Source organism: Alligator mississippiensis, chromosome 3, assembly GCF_030867095.1.
Source record: "Alligator mississippiensis isolate rAllMis1 chromosome 3, rAllMis1, whole genome shotgun sequence".
In the NCBI taxonomy this organism is placed as follows: Eukaryota; Metazoa; Chordata; order Crocodylia; family Alligatoridae; genus Alligator; species Alligator mississippiensis.
This window is the reverse complement of record NC_081826.1, coordinates 187,312,154-187,330,477: the sequence shown is the minus strand read 5'-3', so window position 1 is coordinate 187,330,477 and position 18,324 is coordinate 187,312,154. Positions and strand designations below refer to the sequence as shown.

Genomic DNA, 18,324 nt, shown 5'->3' with positions numbered 1-18,324 from the left:
CGCAAGGCGGTGGGGAGAGAAGGGGAAATAATCCCTGCTTAACAGGGACAAGCCAGGCAAATGCTCTGTGTCTGCAAGTCTCTGCTGAAGCTGCAGCCAGGGAGCAGAGGGGAGGGGCCAGCTCTGCTATTGAACAGAGAGCCCTGTCCAGCCCAGAGAGCATGCTGAGATGCTGGGGGTGTCTGGTTTATCTAAAACCAGTAAGGGGTCTGGGACAGACATTGCATAAACCGGTTTGAGCCAAATCAGCTAAGTCTGATACTACATTCAACCAGGTTTATCTCAAACCGGTTTCAGCCATTTTCAAACTGGTTTATGTGCACTGAACATCTGTTCTGTTATAGGTTTAAACCAGTTTCTGGTCACTTAAACCAGTTTATGTGTAATGTCAGTCCCTAGCTTAAGTGAAAGACTTGCAGGCAGATGGTTGTGGATACACATATCAGTTACAAAGAATACTTAAATGAAAGTGGTAATGACTCTTCCACTTTTGTGGCCATAACAGTGAAGATATATGAATTTCAGGTACACTGATACGCCTGAAGCATGCCCTATCAAAACTTTGCTAAACAGAAAGATAAAGAAATATACCTCTCCTGGTGTTACAAATGAAACAACTATCTATTGAAGCTTGGTCCCATGTATATACCTGTTTGAAAGACCTCTGTATATTCCAGATAGGCAAGAAAAGAAAATCCCTAGCTGCCACAACTCTGAAGTAGCTGGTGTGTATATATGATTGTTTTCTATTAGATACAAGTAGAATTGCTCAATAATATGGCAAGCCTCTATTCTACCATCAGCAAATTTAGATTCATTGCAAGTAGGAAAAGCTTGTGCTTTTGGAGCAAGAATATCTGGGGACTGCCCCCAGAGCTGCCTGGGAGTTTTGAGTACCCATCTTGTGTACCATAATCCTAACTGATTTGCTTCAGTGCTGTGCTTACTAAGTAGCCCTTAGGTACAACAGCCTCCTAACACTGCACTGCTATACAGCCATAAACATTCTTTAAAGTAGCTTTCCCTTCTTTTAACCTGTTTGAAATGTGTGATGCAATTTAAGGCTCCTTCTCCTCACATAAAATTCTGTTCTAATCCCCAGCCTCAAGGATATCCAAGCCGTTGTACCATTTATAGATATTGTATATTATATGTATACTTTAAGAGCTCTATTTTTGCTTGCATGCATGCTAGATTATAAACCTATCAAAAGACTGGGGTATCCAATTAAGGATCTTGATTTGGTGACATGAGTTCCTTGGTGATATGAGTTACTCCATAATTCTTGTGGAGGGTTCAGAGGGATAAGAAGTGTCCCCTGGAACAAAAAAAAGCATCTATTTTGTACTATAGCACCCTCCACACAAAGTTTATTAAGTTTCTCCATGGGGTGCACCGTCTCTCCTGGCTTTATCAAAAGGAGCTTTGCAGCAGTAGATTTTTACTGGTGCACTCAGCACACAACAAAGGAGGAGACACACAGACCCAGCATGAGGCTCTTGCACTGCTGTATGTTACGTGCCATTATTCTTTAAAAGTAGAAAAGACACAAAAGATGCTTAATTCTCTTCAACAATAATTTGTCCTTAACAATGACAAATATTCCCACAGAAGCAAAGCTCAAGGACCTTAATTATTCTCAATTGTCCAAATATATGCCTGGTGCAGAGAGTCTCATAATTTCATTATTAACCTAACAGAGCTTTTAAATTGACAAATCCTTTATTCCTACTGGTGTGCAACTCCCAAGAAAAGAACAGTGCAATATACAGCATACTGTTTTTATGGCAACAACTTCCATATAACCCATGAATTATTTTTTGTTTACATTATGATATATCCAGGGTTTATTATAGCAATAATAAAACCTATCTTCTGGTAGTTAATGACTAATTTTATCAGACTAAGTCCTTTTAGCCAGTGCTGCAAGCAGTATCACTGTAAATACTACTTAGGGCCCCTCTACATGTGCAGGTAAAGGATCTAATAGGATCTAATGCATGATCCACATTGTGCCTCCTGCCATGTCACATGTGAATGCCAGGAGATGGGACTGTAGGATTGTGTATTAGATCCCAGTGCACCTTACTGATGGTGCAGGTGAAACCTGGGATCATGATGCCAGACTCCTCAAGCACCGGCTCCCATGGCTGAAAGCCCCACAGCTGATAGGGCTTGGTGGGGCTCACAGCAGAGCCAGTATTGCCCGTGTTGCCCCCATTGCCCATGTCAGCTGTGGGCCCCTGCTGTGAGCCGTGCAGCCTGTGAGGCTCACTGGGGTAGCAGCATTCTCCATGTTGCAAGCCCCACAGCTGCCAATGCTGCCAATACTGTGAGTCTTATCAGCTGCAGGGCTGGCAGCAGGTTGTGCACTCTTGTAGCTGAGAACCCCTCAGTTGATGGGACTACCAGCCACAGGGGAGCACTAGGAGATGTGTTCAATTCATGGCATGATTAGAAAAATCTACATAGTTATTACACTTGTGAAATAATTTTGTAGTTTATGGCTTGTTTTATCATGCCATTAATTGGTTGAGCGTGTTAATCACACCTAAAAGTTAAGTACAGACTGTCAGAAAGAGGCTGAATTGATTCAGTCTTTGCAGGTTAATCTAATCTAGAGGCGGGCAATTATTTTGGGCAGAGGGTGGGTTACTGAGTTTTGGCAAGCCAGAGGGCTGCATGACAGGCAGCCCAGGGTAGATTAATATTAATTTTAAAACATTTTTAGGGCCCCCGTGGGCCAGATAGAATGGCCTGGCAGGCCGCATTTGACCCCCAGGCTGCATTTTGTCCACCCCTGATCTAATCACACAGTTACTTTTGATTCACGAAATGCAGCCACATGCCTACAGTGGCTCAGGCCAGCAACCAGGGGGCACTAGAGTGTGACTCTCTAGCATGTAGCCACCATGGGATATGTGTCCACTTCCTCTTCCTGCAGCTCCCAAGGTTTCTGAGATTTGCAGTCCAGAATCACAGCAGCAAGACACTGCAGGGTTGCTCATCACTTCTCCCTGCTTCCAGGTGCCTCTGGGATTTTTAGTTCACAGTCACAGCCAGCAGTAAGTTTCAGTAAGTTTAGCAACAGGGGAAGGGGGGCTTAACCAGGGGAAGGAGGTTTAACCCCCATCCCTGGCCCCAGACCCCACCCAGGGTTTGCCTGGGAGAGGGCTAGTCCCTGCTTCCCTCCCCCCACTTACTCCCTCCAACCTTTCTCTGCTGGAGCAGACAGCACAGCGCAGCACAGCCCAGGGCTGGAAAGCATGCTGGGATGCCCAGGGATTCTGACTGAACTTAAACCAAGAAGTTCAGTCTTGGTTCTTAAACCAAGAAGTCTGGGACTGAATTTTCATAACCTGGTTTGACCCAAAACAGTTAAGTCTGATACTACATTCAACTAGGTTTATCTTAAACCAGTTTCAGCCATTTTAAAACTGGTTTATGTGCACTGAATTTGTATTCTGTTATCGGTTTAAACCAATTTCTGATTACTTAAAATAGTTCACTTGTAACTTCTGTCCCTAGCCCAAGTATAACATGTAAAGGGGGCCTTAGTTCCTCATCAGTGCAGAAGTTTAAATTGTGATTCATATGAGTGCAACAAGTGCTACACCCTTCATATTGCTATTTGACTTTTATTCAGCAAGAGTTTTTGAGATAGAAGATTCTGGCCATAAACACAGTGTTAGTGATATTACAGCGAGAATCATACTATTACTGAAGGCAAGGAGGAGGTTGGATAAATATGTCTGTTCCAGAACATACTACAATGCAATAGGTTGGAGGTAAGGAATTACAGGAAGAAAGGGGAAATCAGACCTCTCTGACACCTGAGTTACCTACAATGTGGATATGTGAATATCTTTGAGGGGAAAATATACTGACACAGAGAATAACAGAAATGCTGTCCTTTCTTCCAAACTGATATTCTCTCCCCTCATCTGATTGCTCATATCACTTTATATGCTGAATGGTACTTGATGTAGAAAGAATACAATTTAGAATAAATTGTTTGCATCGTAGGGCATGCAAATCCTCATAAATAAACTGAATAGGTTTGGTACCCAAAATGGGGGGGGAGGACAGCCCCCAAACCTTACATAAAGCAGTATTAATTCTTTAAATCACCTATATGCTTCTTAACTGTATTCATAAGCTTCTTTTCCTAATCTTTACTATCTCTACTCCTTAATATTTTCTTTTTATTTCATTCAAACTAAATTCATGCATGAAATAATGTTATCCACACTTTGCTATGCACTGCAATATGTCTAATCATTTTTTATATAAATTGTGTGTGTGATAGCTGAATAATAGGAATGATGTTTGTCTGTGAGGTCTGGATTAGGTCAGATGAGATTCAGGAGGTGACATTTAAAACAAAACAATAAAGTGCAAAGGGTTATAAATGATAATTTTCCTTGCCCTGTGGCTTTTCTATAGGCAAGGAAATGAATAACTAATTCACTATAACAACTTCATTTGCCGTTCTCAGCTATTAAATATGCAAGTTTGCAGAGCTATGGTAAGTTAGATATCTAACACATGCAAATGAATTGACTTGGTTTGTTTCTGCAGACGCTATTAAAAAAAACACACCCTCTTTATCTATGCTGCACTGGTTCAAAAGGCTCATGCTGAGCTGCAGGACAGAATAATGAAAGAAGTAAGGTAAATAGAAAAGAAGACTTGAAGATGCAAAAGAGATGGAAAAATCCTCCAAAAAGAATGAAACTGTCTTGGAGAAGGAATAACGAACATGACTGCCAAAAAAGCAGTCAGAAAATAAGTCTAAGGAACAAGAAAATCAAAAGTAGAGAATAGCTTAATTGTTATTAGCATTTAGTTGTCTTTGAGCTAAATCCTATTTCACTTTATGTCCTGAAATGTCACATACACCACCAAGTGCTTGCAGTTTTGGGCATTTACACACAATTTTGATTTACCTCTGGCCGAGCAGATGTGCTTGTCCCCACTGAGCATGCTCAGAAGGGTTGTGCTCTGCCTGGGCAGATACACAGCTGGGATAGCGTTATCCAGGTATGAGGCCAGGAAAGTCCTGAAATGTCAGTTGCAAAAAACTCACAACTAACAAGTGTTAGATGCTGGAGGAAGAGAAGGAGGGCCACTTTGTTACTTTTTAGCCCCATATCATGCCAGTTGGGAGCAAAGGACTCAAGTTCTAGGCCCCCCTCACAAAAAGGGGGTTTGAACCCGCATCTCCTGCTTCACAGCAAAGTGATCTAACCACCAGGTCACTAATTAGGTATTGCCAAGGTCTTTCAGTAGTAGCATAATTGGTGAAGGGCAAGTGGGACACCAGCCCCAGATGCTGACTTAGAGCAGAGACAGAATGGTGCTCCTCATCTCCCTCAAGTCTTTGCCACAGCAAAACCAGCCCTGCGCCACCTGGCCAGAGAAGCTAGGTAGAACCCCTTCCCACACCGTCCAGCAGCAGGAGCCAGGTACAAGGACACTTAGGACCTCCCTGATCCCTCCAAAAATCTCTAGTATTTGGCATCCTCCTACCCCTTGGCATGGAAAAATTTTGCCCAAGGCACAAAATATCTCTACTCCCATCCATTTCTTGAAGCTGGTCCTCTGCATGGCAATGAGATATGTGGAGCAATGAGGAACACACACCTGAAGTGCCAAAAGCTGAAGTTTTGCAGATAAATATATGCCAATTTGGTGGGCAAGGAGAAACAGGAATCATCCCTTTTTATTTCATTTGATCTTGTGCTATATATAAAGAAAGGATGATATAGAAGAAAAGTAAATATGATAGCTTCTGGTTATTTTCTTTCCCTATTAAAGGAGTCTCACTCCTGCCCTACCTCTGATATCATTAGTGACAGTAACGGTCTTTTAGGATGGGAAGAGGTAACTCAGTGGTGCTCAACCCTATTAGAATCAAGACATCCCTTGTTATACTCAAACAACCCCACAGAAAATGCCAGCCCCTAGCCTTCACTCATTTTTGACTAAAGAAAAATAATACATCAATTCTTCTGTCACAAAGAACTCACAAAGACCACAACAGGGCAGAATTGGGGATTGAAAGGATTCCTATTTGTAATCTCTAGGTTTTTCTTGTGAATAACATGTTTGTAGGTTTGCACACCCAACTGTACTAATATCTTGAGGCACCTCATAGTACCCTTGAAAGGATCTCATAGCACCCTATGACCTTGTAACACCCTGCCTGAAAATCACTGGGGTAACCTAAGCACATTTGCAGACTTCAGGCTTCTCCTTAACTGGAATTGCTCTCTGTGCTAAACTATGCATTAAGGTCTGTTTACATAAACTGCTGTTGACAGGGCTGAGTGTGTGAAACTCATTTCACTTACGAGCAAGGAATGAACTAAATTATAAACAAAGAAATACACCGACATACGCACTGAAATGCACAGACACTCCAGTGACTAGACTGTCTGGGCCTTCATTACACTCATTGCCATTGAATGCAAATCATATGCGAAGGTGATTATTATTCTGATCAGCACTTTTCAGGGTACAGTCAGCAGAGGGTAGAGTTAGCTTGAAACCGCAATAAGCAATTAGTGAAGAAAATGAGCTGAATTTCATTTGGTTATTTCAAAACAAGTTTCTGTACATTGGCGAACGGTGGCCTGCAATGTGAAGATAAACTGCAAGTATGTAAGTAACAACACCTTCTGCAAAGGCTTGCTCATTATTGTCAGATTTTGTAGTAACATTTGTGCCATTTAGAAGTAACTTTATTATTAGAAGCAATTAGTGAAAAAAATGGGTAGAATTTCATTTGCCTAGCTCAAAACAACTTTCAGTGATGGGCTAACTAAGACCTGCAATGTCAAGATAAAATAAAGTATTCTGATAAAATTACCTTCTGCAATGGACTCATTACCAACAGGTATGTGGGGACAGTGATATTAATGTAGGCTGCATTAACATCCTGGCACTGACTCAATATAACTGTTACGGCTTGCTTGAACAGCAAGAAATATCTGTACTTCTTAAAGGTGCTGAAATGGTAAATACTATATATACCTGGATGGAAGAGCTACTACAGTAAGGAATAAGGCATTACACTGGATTCTGTTTTGCTACTATCACATTAAAGCAAAAAGTTATCATTTTAAAAGTGGAGATTACACATAAATCGCTTATGTAAAAACTACTATAGTCAGCTCCAGAAATCTATTTTTATTGATTTGTATGAGCAACACCTTCCCCTCCCCATCTTTTCTACAGAATTTTTTACCCTAGATATTTATGCCTTTTTCTACTAAGAGGCCCAACTAGCATGTTTTCCACTGCTTTCACAATTTTAAATATACTTATTATAAAATGCCTATTCTGTTAGACTTCAGATATGCATCCACTTCTCCCTTTTTTCTTCTTTTTTTAACACACACATTTCATTTCTAGTCTCCTTAGTTTTACTTTACCCTTTACAGACTATTCCTAGGGAAGGTCTCATAGCTGAAACTTCATAGATAATTTTGTCAGCATGTATTAGTAAGCTAGATTTTCTTCTTTTTGCAGCTCCATGTGAAAATACAATACCCTTATATATTTTTAACTATAGAAGAGTACTCGCTGATCTTAACTAGAGCATAGACAACACAATATAAATGCAAAGGCTGAGCGAAAGTGACGTATGTTAACTTTCTTATGGCCAAAGTCTATGCCACTGCCAGTTTCTCCTCTGCCTGTACTTGTGTGGGCTTTGTCTAAGTGCAGGCACTGACCACCAGGGCTGTCCCTAGGGAGGGGCGAATTGGGGAAACTGCCCCAGGCCCCATGCTTTGGAGGTCCCGTGGAGTCAGGGCCAGCTTTGCGTCTGGCCACTTGCCACCTCCCCCACTCCCCTGCTGCCATGTCCAGGCCCCCCACAGGCTGATTTGCCCCACACCCTGCTACAGTCATCTCTGCAGACCACCATGGCTTCTTCCATCACGTGCCTGGGCTGGCTTTAGTGTCAGGACAGCCAGGTTGGGGAGTGCTTGTGGTTGCTCTCAGGAATCAGGTAAGGGAGCTGCAGGAGGAGGTGGGTAGGCTCAGAAGCATCTGTGAGCATGAGGCCTTCATTAACTTAATGCACAGAGAGACCTGCCAGAGAAGGTACTGGAAGACACAGAAGACATACTCAGGTAGGTGGACGCTGGTAGTTTGTCACCTCTGGCAAAAGACAGCACTCCTATTTTGAACCTGTGGCTGTCTAGCTAGAGAATAAAGCCCTGGTACTGGATCAGAAGGAACCTACTCCAGCGCATCCATCTGCCAGCCTGACTTGTTTGCTAAGGAGGTCTGCTTGCAGGAGCTCGCATCCAAGATGTCACAGAAAGGTGGCAAGATTCACTGAGCCCTCTGACTACTACCCTATGTGCTTATCCATATAGACACAAATGATACTGCCATGGGCCACCTTGTGCAGATCCAAAGCAACTACATGACTCTGCGTGCAAAGGTGATGGGGACATGGGTCTAGGTCAGGGGTGGGCTGGCAGTGGACTCCATTTCCTAGCAGCCCCTGCCCCTGCTCACATGGCTGCAGGTGGTCTCCATGGAGACCTTAGCCACAGCTGTGTTGTGATAGTGCAAGGCTGGGGTTGCCATGGAGACCAGCCCAACAGGCAGGGTGCGCGGCAGGGCAGGGAGCTGCTCCAGAGCCACTGGGATCTTGTGGTGGGGGCGGCTTGATCTGGGGCCAGGGCAGAGCCACGATCCACTGCTTGCACACCCCTGCCTGGAACATGCATCAATTAATCACCACATCATCTCTGACCTCACAGTCAGTCGACCAGGATTTAACTGGCCACACTGTTATGGAGCACTTCTCAACCATTTTTGAACTGGACAGAGTCACTGAGCCTCAAACCTATACTAGTGGGGCCTTTGCAATGACACAAATGCCCTTGGGGACAAGTTCAAACCACATCCCACATTGTTGACACATGTCCATTCACAATGCTACCTGGTGATGCTTTCAACCTCTTCACACTGGTGATGACATTGCCTTAAGATGGCTGAAACAATATGCTGAAACAGCATACGGTAAATAAATAAATACTGGGGGATGGAAACAAAAGTCCAGAGGTAAGTGAAGAGCCAGAGGACCTGAATAAAGCTTAGTAAAGGGAAGCACTAGTGGGAGCCTTAAAAACATTCTCAGGGTGAAGACAGGACAATCAGTTAGATACCTGAAATATTTATATACTAGTGTGGGAAGCACCGGGAATAAACAGGAGGATTTAAAAGTCCTAGCACAACTATGTAATTGTAGTGATGTGGTGGAATAGTTTACATAACTGGAGTGCTGTTATGGATGGGCTGATCTTATTCAAGAAGGACAGGCAGGGGGAAGAAAGGAGGAAATGTTGCTATATATATAAAAGAGATGTACATGTGTTTGAAGGTGCAGTATGAAGGGGAAGGCAGGCCTGTTGAAAACCTCTGAGTAAAGGTTAGAGGGAAGAGCAATACGGGGGTATGTCATGGTGTGCATCTGCTACAGGCCTCCAAACTAGGAGGAGGTGGAGAATGAGGACTTCTTTAAACAACTGATGCAAGCTTCTAAATCACAGGACCTGGTTCTCACAGGGAATTTTAATTATCAGGACATCTGCCGAAAGGGAAACAGCAGTGCATAAGTAGTCTAGCAAATACATGGAGTGCATTAGGTATAACTTTCTGATACAGATAGTAGACAGACTAACTAGGAGGAAAACTCTTCTCAAATTACTGCTCGCTAGCAGAAAAGAATTGGTAGAGAATGTGAAGGGGAAGATAACTTAGGTGATATTGATTACAAAATGACAGAGTTCAAGATCCTAAGGGGAGGAAAGGAGACCAGCAAAATAAAGAGATGAGACTTTAGAAAAGCAGACTTTCATAAATTCAGGGAATTGGTGGACAGGATCTGGGAGGCAAGTTTGAGAGGAAAAGGAGTCCAGGAGAGCTGGCTATAAAGAGGTCCGTTACGGGCACAGGAGAAAACTTCTGAAGTGACAAAAGAATGGAAAATACAGCAGGAAAGCAGCCTGCCTGGCTAGCTGAAACTCAAAAAAATCCTATAAAAAGTGGAAACCTGTTCATATTATTATGGAAGAGTATAAGAATATTGCATGGCTGTGCAGGGAGAAAATTAGAAAGGCCAAGACACAACTTGAGATGCAACTAGCAAGGGACATAAAAGGAATTAAAAAGAGATTCTACAACTATGTTAAGAATAAGAAAAGGCCAGATAAACTCTAGGTCCCTTATGGAATGCAGGAGGCAATCTCCAGAGAAGAAACTAGGGTTACAGCAGACCATGAGCCAACAGTGCTGCAAAAAAGGCCAACAGCCTGAGGAGTTATATTAACAGGAATGTCACTCAGAGGAAGTGATTTTTCTACTTTAGTCATGACTGGTGAGGCCTCATTTGGAGTAGTGTGTCCAGCTTTGGGCCCTCAGCCTCAAGAAGGATGTGAACAGATTGGAGAGAGCCCATTGTAGAACAATAAAATGATCAGAGGCCTGGAAAGCATGACATGCAGAATGGCTAAAAGAGCTAGGGTTATTTGGTCAGGAGAAGAGAAGACTGAGGAGGGACTTGATAACTGTTCTCAAGTGCCTGAAGAATGATTATAGAGAGGATGGAGATGGGCTTTTTCCTATGGTTGTAAGGCACAAGAGTAGGAGCAGTGGCCTCAAACTTCAGCAGAGGAAATTTAGGGCATTTGTACACATGTTTTTAAAAATGCCTGGTGCTGTGGCGCATGTAGTTGTATCAGCAACACAATACGCATTAGCACTGAGAAAGTGGCAGTGGCACGCTTTTGAACTAAAACATATCGGAGGTTTCATTCAAAAGTGTACCTCCGCCATTTTCCGTGTGCTGATGTGCATTTCGCCGCTTGTACAACTGCATGTGGCGCAGCACAGTGCATGTCAACTCACGTGCAGATCTCCAGTGTGTTGCAGGACAAAAAGGTATGCATATAAATGCCCTCAGGTTGGAGATTAGGAGAAACTTTCTGACTATAAGAGTGGAACGGCGTTGGAACAGACCACCCTGAGAAGTTGTAGAATCTCCATCTCTGGAAATTTCGAAGAGCAGGTTGGACAGACTTATTTGGTTTATTCAGGCATGACACAGTTTTGATCAGGGGGCTGGATTAGCTGACCTCGTAAGATCCTTTCCAGCACTACTTTCCAATGTTTGTTTCCTACAGACATCTAAAGTTTGGATTCTCATCTCATTCTCATCTTTTGTTTGTACAACAGGAGAAAATGATTCCAAGGAAGTCAGAAAGTACAGAAGAACAAAAACAAAAATATTTTAAAATAAATGATTTGAAGTTCAATAACATGGTCAGTTTTTCTGTCAGTTAGGCCCACATTACTGACTAGGCAAAAGTATGAGTTGGTTTTCATTCTATTACAATGCAGTAACCGATCCCTACATTTTTTTCGAATCCAAAAAGCCAACTCAGTTACCTTGTGTCAAACTGGCACAAAATATAGAACCCTTGTCTATTTGTTCTGGTAAAGAATCAGTTAGACAACCTGCCAGTTCTTTTTTTAATTAGAATTAAAATCTGTCAAACGACATCATTTTCTACTAGAACACAAAACATTCAGCTTCTCTGTGTTATGAAAGGACTGTGTCTTCCAGTAAGTTTGAATAATGCACCCTTTCCTTTATTTTGTATTTAAATCACTCAATTTTATACAGTGCCTTGTGCATCTCCTTTCACAGCATCTGAGAAAGTGAGCTCAGGCTCATGAAAGTTTTTGCTATAAGGATTTAATCAGTCTGTAGGGTACACATCTACTCTGAATTCTGCCTAACATATTATGGTCACATTAAAGTAAATTAGAAATACTCACAACATTCAATTATCCTATTTATCTCAGAATGTTTATATCGGGGTGGGCAAAATGAGGCAATGGGGCTGGATGCGGCCTGCCAGGCCACTCTATCCGGCCCACGGGGCCCCTAAAAAAATTAGAAAATTAATATTAATCTGCCCTGGGCTGCCTGTCATGCGGCCCTCAATGCCTTGCTGAAACTCAGTAAGCAGCCCTCTGCCCAAAATAATTGCCCGTCCCTAGTTAATATTAAACAACATCTTGGACACAGGTTTGAGCTCAAATATCTACCAAATACAAGCTTATATTAAATATACTTATTGAATGGTATTTTTATATGTGTATATATACATACATATCTATATATACATACCTATATGTACACATACAGACACATACATACATATATGTATCATCTACAAAAGCAATAAAGATTTCTTACCCTGGACCTTTCCTCCAGTTTTGTCATCATGACAACAGTTGCACCCCGTTGCTCCCACATCATTCTCCAGAAATCTCCAAAGGTTTCTGGGAGAGACCCTTGAGTTGCTATATAGGCATTCTGCTTTCTATAACCATCTATATAATTGGCATTGATGTAGTCACTTCCTGGTATGCCTGAAAAGAAAGAAGTGTGAATATATTTGAGAGATCATTTTTCATCTGGTGGCATTTCAGATATGTTTTGTTGAACAGGTAACAACTAAATCCTTCATATCTTTATTGAGCAGATTCTATACAACTCACAAATAATTAATGTAATAAGGTCATGATGTCAACTACCCTGGTGGCAGGGGTTTAGACAAGGGCATTTCCTTGCTTGGGGTTTAGGTAAGGGCATATCCTTCCTTTGGAATCATATTTAAGTGAAATAACCTCTTTTTTGCTTAAATTGGAAAGGTCATATTGGCTGCAACTATAATATATGCTTGTCTTAATTTAAAGCTGTGTTGATATCTGTCTACCAAAATGGTGATCAATCAGTCAATAAAATGTGTCAAAAGAAACAAATGAGAAATCACACTCCAGCTGTCTCTTTGTTTCCTCTTCTATCTTTAATGCAACCCATCACTTTTGGCTGTTTTGCTACAAAAAATAATTTACAAAAGAGAGAAAAAGCAAGCAAAACAACTGTAAAGTAACTCTAAAAGATGAAGGCAATCACTGCCAAAAGTGCAAAATCTAACCTACCAAGTTTTGCATGGATGTCCTTTGGGGTTCGATGGAGAATAAACTGTCTCTTCAGATTGTATGCGGCTTGGTATGCTCCACTGCCTACTGGCCAGTACTTATATACAGTTTATGAACTGAATGGCATATGGGACAGCTCACAATTCTCTGATTTACTGTCAGGGAGTGGCCTACTGTGAAGCACTGTCTGTTTCTTGCTAAGTATTTCAGTGGTTGTGTTCCCTTGCTAGGGACAAAGGGAAAACAGTAACCAGCACAGAACTATTACTAGAGCCAATGGTTTAATTCTTTCTACATTGTTAATACTGAAAAAGTGCTGATGGACTCAGAATGATTGCTGCGTGCATCCCTTCCATAATTAGATTGCTGTGTTATTTAAGCAGTGTATTGTTTAGCAAAATAAATAATGGAGCCCAGGTGTGAAAAAGCATCACCTACTATAAAGTATATGTCTGAAAAAAGCACTGTCATGAGTCTGAATAACAGTTAAACCAATATGTGACACAGGCAGACTCTAGATCATGCACAGAAATTCTGGACTATTCCTTTGAGACAAGTGCAGAGGGCTGGTTCCACACAGAAGTTGTGAAAGAAATACTTAGCATTTCTATATAATGCATGGGCTGGGTTAACAAGTTAAATAAGAAGGTGCCATAGGTAGCCAGTAGTAAATCCTTCTTAGGGATTTAGACATCTCACCTCCTCATTGGGATACACAGACTTAAAAGCTTTCTTAAGGAAACCTAAGTCTTTTCTTTAAAAATAAGAATCAAGGGCAGGTAAATATTTCCTTTCAAAACACCCTCAGAGAGGGAAACAACTCCCCCCCAACAAAGGATGGACAAAGGGGAGGCAAACTAAACCAGGATGCGGGAGACCTGTATTCAGTATGTTCCTGGCCTAAAAAGTACCCTAACTACTAAACTATAGCTATTTTCTTCATGCCTCCAGTTGGTGCTGTTCTGCCTGCAAGGCATAACTAAATATTCATTGTGCCAGACAGGGAGAGCAAAAGCATATGCGCAAGGGTTTGTCTATACTGCTTTAGTACAGACTGGTTCTGGGGAAGACAGGACTGAGCATTCCCCACCTGCCCAAGCCTTCTGAAATACTCCAGACCCAGATGTATACCAATGGTTGCTGAAGACTAAAGGCAAAAAGCAGATACTAGGCATGGAACTGGTAAAAATCCCAGTCCTTAGACCAACACGGCTACAACCAAAACCCAGTCCAAACCTTGCACCCAGGTGTGGGCTGGGTGTGCTCAGCCCTATCTGCCCAAAGTGCCATGTTGCTGTGCTACACACAAGCCCAAAGAGCCCTCAGTTTGAAGGAGTGGGGGGATACTGGAGTTCCAGCCCTTACTCCAGCAAATAAGATTAAATTTTTTACTACTCCATATTAACTGAAGGAGAGATGGGAGCTGGGCTGGTGTGGGTACTAAGGCACACAGTTGACAGCCCAGAGGTCACAAGCTCAAGGCCATAACAGAAGCACTCACAGTGAGGTCCTGTCAGATTCCAATGAATTTGCAAATTCTGCTAAATACTTGGTCACAAGGACATGAAAAAAGAAGGAGGGATAGAATCCAGATCTAAAGCCTAACCCCTTCATGTGAATTCCCTACCCACTAGGCCATAGAGTCACACAAGTCCTTGTTCAGGTCCAATGGACAGTTCTTTATTTGTGTAAAGTGAAACAGTTTCCACAGGAGGGAGCGGGAGTTCCCTACTCCAAAATACCCTTTTTCTAGTGGGCACATTCTCTTCAAAGAAGGGAGATGTAGGCTTAAGGTGCAGTCTGGCCTTAACTAAAGGACATGAGTACTCTTTTGAAGACTTTACATACTAATACTATAGTTTCAGTGTTAGTGTTTTTCACTGATACTTTTGAGGAAGGCATATGAAATGCTGAGTATACTGGGGTTTGGGAAACTGATCTGTCTTTTCTCATTCAAACATGAAAAACTATTGCATGTTTTCAAAGCATTGGTTAGCTCATGTGGAATTGTGCATGAGAGTCATGCAAGTTTGGGGTTTTTTTTGCTGAAATGACTACACTATGCAATTAGGGCGCCTATACACAAATGTGGAGGCTGCTCCAATGCCCTGGAATTCCAGCCTGTCAGAGCAGACTCAATTAATCAAGTGTGCTGGAGCATGGCAATTACTGCACTCCAGCAGCCTCCTGCTTCTCACGTATCAGCGTCCCCGCACTTAAAAATGGCAGTGGGAGTGCCTGAACTAACGTTTGTTGAACAAGCTTTAGTTTAAGTGCCCCTGCTGCCATTTTTAAGTGTGGGGATGCTGATACATGAGATGTGGTGGCACTTTAATTAATTAAAGCACTGCCCTCCCCACCCCCAGAGCACATGTCAAAGTGCCCTGTGGGCCGAGCTTAGCAAGGGAGCCAATTAAATGCTCCACAATGGAATCCATGGGAGATCATAACCAACACTATGATTTAAAAAAATAACAGAATTGTATTTCTTGGAATATATGTTATAGTGAACTATGCATCTGTTACATCATTAACAGATACAACCATCCAACCTCTACCTCAGGAAAGAATCCCTCAAGTCCAACCTGATCAGGTATAATTGATCCTACCTTTTCCAAAACTTTTGTATTGGCAGTCATTCCCACTAATGCAATATGCATTTCTGCCCTTCCTAACACTAGCTGAGCAAATCATATCAAGCCTTTCAAAGTAAACAGGAAATCTGTCTGCCCAATGTAAATATCTCATGAATAAATCTTTCCTTTTCCAATAAATTGAGATTTTTTTTTTGGCTACACCTAATTTTTCATCCTAACACATTATTAGTATTGAATAAGGCTACTGATTTATTATTATGCTAAGTAAAATCAAAAAAAATCTGGAAAGGATTTAACAACTATGGATTATAGGGGAGGCTAATTTTAGTTTGGATTGCCAATTTGCCTTAGAGGCTCAGGGAAGATGTCTAGATGTTTTTGTTTCTTTGTTTTGTGTGTGAGAGCAGTGATTTATTCAACTACAACTACAACTTGGCTTTGGCTTTTAATATGTGTGAAGGAAAGTTCTTAACAAATGTCTCAGGGGAGGAAAGGCAGAACAGGAAGGAGAGAGAGCAGATGGAGAGAGACAGGTACCCCTGGTCACAGGAAGGCGGCCTAATCTATGCACTGGAGCAGATGAACATTTTTGCCTAACATTTTGTTCACTGAAACAAAAAGGTAACTTGAGAAGACTCTATTTTCTTAAAAAGTCAGAGATTTTTGATAAAAAATAAACAATGTCCAGTTTTACAAACCTACATTTTTATTTTTAGGTTTTTAATGCCATCCTTTCCCCCAACCCTCATAAAAAGGATGATGGGAATACAAAAACAATCTTTGAAATTTTGCATAGAAAGCAAGACATTTTTTCCTGATCAGATTTATTGCACATAAGGATACTTTAGGTAGCCTAGAGAATGGACCCTCACCTAACTGCTACTGTAATGTTCAGCCATAATACTCAGACACATATTGGAACTAGGGTGGAGGCTGAGATTTCTCCCCTACCTTTTAACTATCCACAGATGACCTCTTACTATGAATACAAAATTCATGCATTTTCGCTCATCCCTTTTTTCTCACTCCCCACTAGATTCTTTTGCTGTGGTCATATTTCTGTACTAGCAGCTGTTTCATCTAGAGATATTATTTTCTTTTCCATTTGTCCTCAGTAAATTTGTTTGTGGACCGTTCCTGTTTGTTTTTAGGATGACATATTTTCATCCTGCCAATTGAACAATCCAACAGAGACATTTTTTGAATTCATACATATTGAAAGCCACCCCAACTGAGTTCTTGATATTGCCTACTAATAAATCTACATTGAGGGGATACTTGAGAAGCATCAATTTAATTTATGGAGGACAAGATTTGGGGTTCAAAAGGCTGTCTCTCAGTAGATTGCAAGCCTTTTTCATGATGCTCCTGAATATGGAAATCTGAGTTAATGGTTTACAAAACACATCTGCTGGGCACAACACCACATATTCTTCCCTTATCAAGATAATAAAACAATTCTGCACAAAGCAGGTGAGACAGTGGGAGGGACTGCTTCCCCCCAACGCTGACCCGCAGTTTCTCTCCTGCACTGCTGCTGCTCAGCTCAGACAGGTAAGCCTGGAGCTGGCATGGGGTGTGCAGGGTCAGGGCTGTGCATGCTGGTCCTTGCCTGTACCACGGGGCTGGTGCCAGCAGCACCAGCAAAGGAATTGCTGCGGCTGGGCTGCCTCGAAAGGCAGTCTTGCTGCGGAGCAGCCCTAGCCCAGCTGCACGCTCAGGGAATGGTGCGTTGGTCCAGAGGGACTGAGGGACCCACTGGGGGCCAGACAAAGCCCTTCCACAGGCTGGATCCACTCAGCCGGAGGCATCTGGTCATGCTGCTGCCTGCCCGCTGGAGCGGCAAGGGGGAACAACCCATGATGGGGGCAGGAGCCCAGATCACGGTTTTCCTGAGTGCAGGCCTCTTCCCAGTGGGGGGGAGGGGTCATGCTGCAAGGCGAAGAAAGCTGCTGCAGGTCATGGCAGTGCTGCAGGGGCCTTGGAGGGCTCTGGGTCCCAGTGCTGCCGCGTGCAGTTCACTGCAGCTCTGTCTGCCCTGAAGAATGCTTTCAGGAGCCAGATAACATGAAAAATGTCACTTCTGTCTGCGCCCTAGTCTCACCTGCCTAGGTTGAACCAGTTTGCAACAGAACAGACATGCAGGCACATGACTGCTGTTGCTCAGGCCAAGAGAAACTGAACACCTGTATGAGGCAAAATCTCTGCATGAAAACATCTTCTTATAACAGTAGAGTCCTCAGCCTGTCTGCTTTGGCCATTATGGCCAGGTACAGATATTATACTTTTATCAGTATAAGTGATCGGAAATTGGTCTATACCTATTTACTCAGTCTCCCAGTCATCTTGTCCCAATTACTCACATGTATACTCATGCACCCAGGAAACTTTCACTCAGCTTCAGAAATCCTCACCTCACTCACCCCTCCTATTCCTACAAACTACATATATTGTCTATTTTCTCAGTCACCTTCCCAAAACACATACAAATCCCTTCTGGACCTTATCATATTATTCTCTGAAGTGCCTAGTAATTTTTTGACTACCTAAGTGCAAGTGCACAAGTATACTAATAAACCTGTAAACAGAGAAGAAGTGAATCAGTCATCACAGGGGAATATATGTAAATACTAAAATATCATTTTATGGAGTCACTTCTTTGCCCATAACCACTTCTCTGAGATAA

The 18,324-nt window shown here is 42.2% G+C and overlaps 1 protein-coding gene across 14 annotated transcripts in view; it reads right to left on the bottom strand.

Annotated features, from left to right (window-relative positions):
• PTPRD (protein tyrosine phosphatase receptor type D) overlaps positions 1–18,324 on the bottom strand; it is a 2,106,329-nt gene that overhangs the window by 64,156 nt on the left and 2,023,849 nt on the right. For all 14 annotated transcript variants that reach the window (XM_059724729.1, XM_059724732.1, XM_059724733.1 and 11 more), the window contains one exon: positions 12,293–12,468. In XM_059724729.1, the coding sequence (XP_059580712.1) occupies positions 12,293–12,468 (176 nt within the window). The remainder of the gene's footprint in view (positions 1–12,292; positions 12,469–18,324) is intronic.